The following is a 4,398-nucleotide window of genomic DNA, read 5'->3' on the forward strand; positions in this document are numbered from 1 at the left end:
CACCCCACCCCGCCGCCGCCCCCTAGGCATGCGTGCTGAGCTGGCGGCAGCTGGGGAGTCACACGTGGTGGTCGTCTGCACCCTCCGCGGCCGCGGCGGCGCCAACGGCGGCGCCCGGGCCTCAGCCGGCAGCGCGACCCCGCCTGGCGGCCCCTCCTTCACCTCCCGCGCGCCCTCCAGCGTCCCCGCGCCCGCGCCCGGCGAGCTTGGCGGCGCCGCCGGCGGCGGCGGGGCGCCCGACGGGACGTGCTTCCGGCTGGTTGCGTGGGGCGTGAACTCGCACGGGCAGCTGGGCTGCGCGGCGCCGGAGGGCTGCAACGTGCCCCAGTTTGTGGCTGGCATCAACGGGCGGCGCGTGCTGCACCTGTCTGCGGGGGCGACATTCAGCATGGCGGTGTGCGAGCACGACCCCCGGGAGGCTGCGGCACGGTGGTCCAGGTGGGGGAGGGGGGCGCGTAGGCGCGCGCGTGCGTGCGTGCGTGCATGTGTGCGTGTGCGTGTGTGTGTGTGTGCTCGTGAGTGCGTGTGTGTGTGTGTGTGTGTGTGTGTGTGTGTGTGTGTGTGTGTGCGCGCATGCGTGTGTGTGCGTGTGCGTGTGCACATGCTTGTGCGTGTGTGTGCGCGTGTTTGCTGGATGTGCGTGTTTCTGTGGGTGCGTCCATATGATGCTGCATGCTCTTGCTCTGTCATGTGGGCGCGTCCGCGTTGATGTGCGTGCGCGCTTGCGTAGGAGCACCAACATCCTGACGCACTCATGGGGTTGGACGGTCCAGCGGAACGCCTCCCAGCGTGGCGGGCCACAGGAAGAGCCTTGTTGCGTTGAGCCGCAGCCCGGCCGCCCGGTTACCCGCCTGGCCGCGACCTTGCCGGCCCCTGCAGCTGCCTTGCCGCGTGTCAAGCCCACGGTGGTTTGCCACCCATATCCCGCTCGCAGTGAGAGTGAGGACGAAATCCTCAGGTCTTTCGGGACCCCCTTCGCCGCTGGCCGCGTCCCCGCCGACCGCGGCGGCGGCGGCGGTGCTGGTGGCGGCCTCCCCCCCTCGGGCGCGGCGCGCACGCCGCTCTCGAGCTCGCAGCTGCTTGCGGCCGGGCTGGCGGCCGGCGGCGGCGGGGCCGCCGGCCTGGCGGTGAGCGGGAGCGCCGGCAGCCTGGGCGCCGGCGGCGGGGGCAGCGGGCCTCCCTCTGTAAGAGGGGAGGGCGGCGGCGGCGGCGGCGGCGGCGGCGGCATCGGGCGCCGAAGCGACCGGGGGCGGCAGGTGGAGCTTTCGGCTCCCTCCCGGCACAGCGACAGGGGTGCACCGCGGGAGCGCGAGCGCGGCGGCGGCGGCGGCGGCGCGGGCGCCAGTGCAAGCGCTGGCGCCGGCGCCCTCGCCGCGCGCCACCTCAGCGAGCGCAGCCTCGGCGCGGCGCGCCCCAGCGAGCGCGGGTCCCTCGCGGCCGGCGGCAGCGGCGCGCTGTCCCTCGGCCCCTCCTTCAGCCTCGCGCGCGCCGCGAGCGAGCGCGGCGGCGGCGGCGCGTTCGCGGCGGCGCTGTCGATCGGCTCCTCCTCGGAGCTCCGCGGCAGCGCCGGCGCCCCCTCGCCTTCCACCTTGGCGGCGGACCCCAGCCTCCTGAGCCTCCAGAAGCTCTCAGCCCTGGCCGCCCGCAGCCGCCTGGCGGCGCCGTTCAGGGCCATCCGCAGCCCGGCGGGCCCCCGCGGCGGGGCGCCCGGCGCGGGCGGCGGCAGCGGCGGCGGGGGGTTGGGCGGCAGGGGCGCGGCGGCGCTGCTCGGACCGCGCGCGTCGTACCGCAGCCTCACGTCGTCGGCGCCGCGCAGCGAGCCGGACCTGTCTCGCGTCTCCGGCGGCAGCAGCCTGGCCAGCACCGCGAGCGCCAGCGCGGGCGCGCGGACGCCGCGCTACAGCTACAGCGCGCACGGCGGCGGGGGCGCGGGGGACGCCACCCCGACGGGGTCTGCGCTCGGGGCACCTTTGGGCGATCCGGCCCCGCCGTCAGAGGGCGGCCCGGCCGCGCGTGCGGCATATTGGCGGGACCGTGCTGTGCGGACAGAGGCGGCGCTCGCGCGGAAGCAGCAGGAGCTGGAGGCTCTACAGGCGCAGCTGCAGCGCGCTGCGGGAGGGGTACACTCGGCTGCGGCTGACCGTGGCTCGCAGCAGTGGCAGCTCGACTGCCCGCAGCATTGCTCAGAGCAGCCGCAGCAGCCACAGCAGCAGCAGCCGCAGCAGCCACAGCAGCAGCAGCAGCAGCAGCAGCGACAATCAAAGGCAGACACAGGCAAGGCGCTACCCGTCGCACCGCCCGCTCCGCCGCTCAGGCTGCCGGAAACCCCAAGCCCCAGCCCGGTCCCTAGCTGCAGCCCTGAGCGCGGCCGTGACGATCCTGCAGGCGGCGCCGGCGGCCGCGACCGCGGCGCGGGCGACGGCGGGGCGCCGCTGCCGGCTGACCCGGCTGGCTTTGGCGGCGTACCGCTGCCTGCTGCAGCGGCGCTCGCCGGCGATGACATCAGGCGGCTTGCGAGCGGCCCTCCGTACGTGTTTGACCCCTTTGCCGGGGCCGGTGTCGTGTCTTCCCCAGGCAGCCTCTCGAGCCCGCCTCTCTCGCCTGACGTGCGGCGTTACTTGGGCTCCGGCCCGGACGTGGCAGAGCTGCCCACGCCTGGGACCGCCCTCGCCTCGACGGCGAGGGTGGAGGACGCGCAGCAGCAGCAGGAGCAGCAGCAGCAGCAGCAGCAGTGGCGCCCACGGCAAGGGACCGGCTTGCGTTCGTCGTTAGGAAAGGCCAGTGGTGCCGCAAGCGGCACAGTGCTGCTCAGGGATGTGTCGCTGGTCCAGTGGGCGGCAGGAAGCGCCTCGGGCACGGCCGTGGAAGGCCCGCTACAACCGCAGCAGCAGCAGCAGCAGCAGCAGCAGCAGCAGCAGCAGCAGCAGCAGCAGCAGCAGCAGCACCACCTTCCTGATCCTGGGTTCCAGGATCTGCGGCCCCCGTTGAGAAGCAGCAGCCCAATATGGTGCGCTGCGGGCAGCCCTGGCGGCGCGCCGCCAGCCCCAAGTTTACAGGGTGCGTTCGGTGGCATTGCGTCTCGCCAGCAGCCGCAGGCAAACTTTGGGCTTGACAGCGGCGGCGGCAGCGACGCGGACGCAGGCAGTCCCTCAAGCTACGCGTCTTGTGAGGCCATCCAACAGCAGGAGCAGCAGCAGCAGCCGCCACGTGACAGCGAGGCGCCTCAGGCCAGACCGCAGCCGCCCTGGCCCCTGGCTGCTGGCGGGTTGAGAGCGCGAGGCGGTCCGCCGTCCACTTGGCTACGGCACAGACGGGCGCTGTCTGTTGACATTGGTGCGGGTCTGCTGCATCATGCCAGTCGGTTACTTCAAGTGTGGTTGTGCCCTTCAAGACGACTCCCCTCCTGCCAGAGTTGGGCTATTTGCCCCCCACCTCACATGCTTTTGTGGCAGTTGGTTTGTCACTGAACTGTGTGCGACACGCTTATGCCCCCAACACGAACGCGTGCGTGTGCACGTGCGCGTGCACGCCCTCTCACTCTCTCACACACACACACACCAGCAAGTGGGTTGCATGCATGCAATTTCACACAACGTTCTGCACCTCCTGCCACTCTTGCAGCCGCATTCACCGGCGGTATCACGACAAAAGAGGTTGCTCCCGGCGTCTTTGTGTCGCTGCAGCAGTCCGATGACGGAAGGCCTGGCTTGGAGCTGCGCCGCGTGCGCTTCGCCAAGCAGGTGCGGTTGGCTGCTGCTTGCTAATCCATCACTTCTCGAATGGTTCTGCACTTTGCGCCCGGCTACGCTGCTCACTGCGCCCCCCCTTTGATAACGCTCCACTGCTGCCATCCCAGGTGTTTTCAGCGGAAGAGGCTGAGGCGTGGTGGGCCGCAAACCGGCAGGCAGTCCTGCAGCGGTATGGGGTCCTGCCATGGCCTCAAGAACAGCTGCAGGACGGTTCACTGCCTCCTCAGCGGCAGGACCCTTTCAATGTGTATGGGCCTTTGGAAACGCAGCAGCAACAGCAACATCAGCAGCAACATCATCATCAGCAGCAGCCCCTGCCATTCGAGCCTGGTGCACCAGCGCTCGCGCCGGCCGAAGCGTCGGGCGGCGCCGAGGGTGGAGCGCTTGGCCGCAGCCCTGACGCCCGCAGCGGCAGCGTGCTGTGGGACGGGCACGCGCCACCCAAGCTGCGCGCTCTGCGGCCCGGGCGGAGGGCGTCTGTCGGGGACGCGCCCGGTGGCTTTGGGTGAGATGCGGGCGCTGCGCTGCCATGGCCTGACCTGGTGCACAACCCTCACATGACGTGCCGTCTGATGAGGCTGCAGAGCCACCCCGATGCCTGGACAGCGATGCCTGCCGTACATGTTGTTTCAACTGCACGCCCCTACCC

The 4,398-nt window shown here is 71.6% G+C and overlaps 1 protein-coding gene across 1 annotated transcript; it reads left to right on the forward strand.

Annotated features, from left to right (window-relative positions):
* Positions 1 to 28: 28 nt before the first annotated feature.
* On the forward strand, positions 29 to 2,350 carry MNEG_14445 (hypothetical protein; the record flags this gene model as incomplete). Its single annotated transcript, XM_014037083.1, has 3 exons — positions 29 to 438; positions 935 to 2,120; positions 2,315 to 2,350. The coding sequence occupies 3 exons, from the start codon at positions 29 to 31 to the stop codon at positions 2,348 to 2,350; spliced, it is 1,632 nt and encodes a 543-aa protein (XP_013892537.1).
* Positions 2,351 to 4,398: the final 2,048 nt, after the last annotated feature.

Source organism: Monoraphidium neglectum (assembly GCF_000611645.1).
Source record: "Monoraphidium neglectum strain SAG 48.87 unplaced genomic scaffold scaffold04491, whole genome shotgun sequence".
NCBI lineage: Eukaryota > Viridiplantae > Chlorophyta > Chlorophyceae > Sphaeropleales > Selenastraceae > Monoraphidium > Monoraphidium neglectum.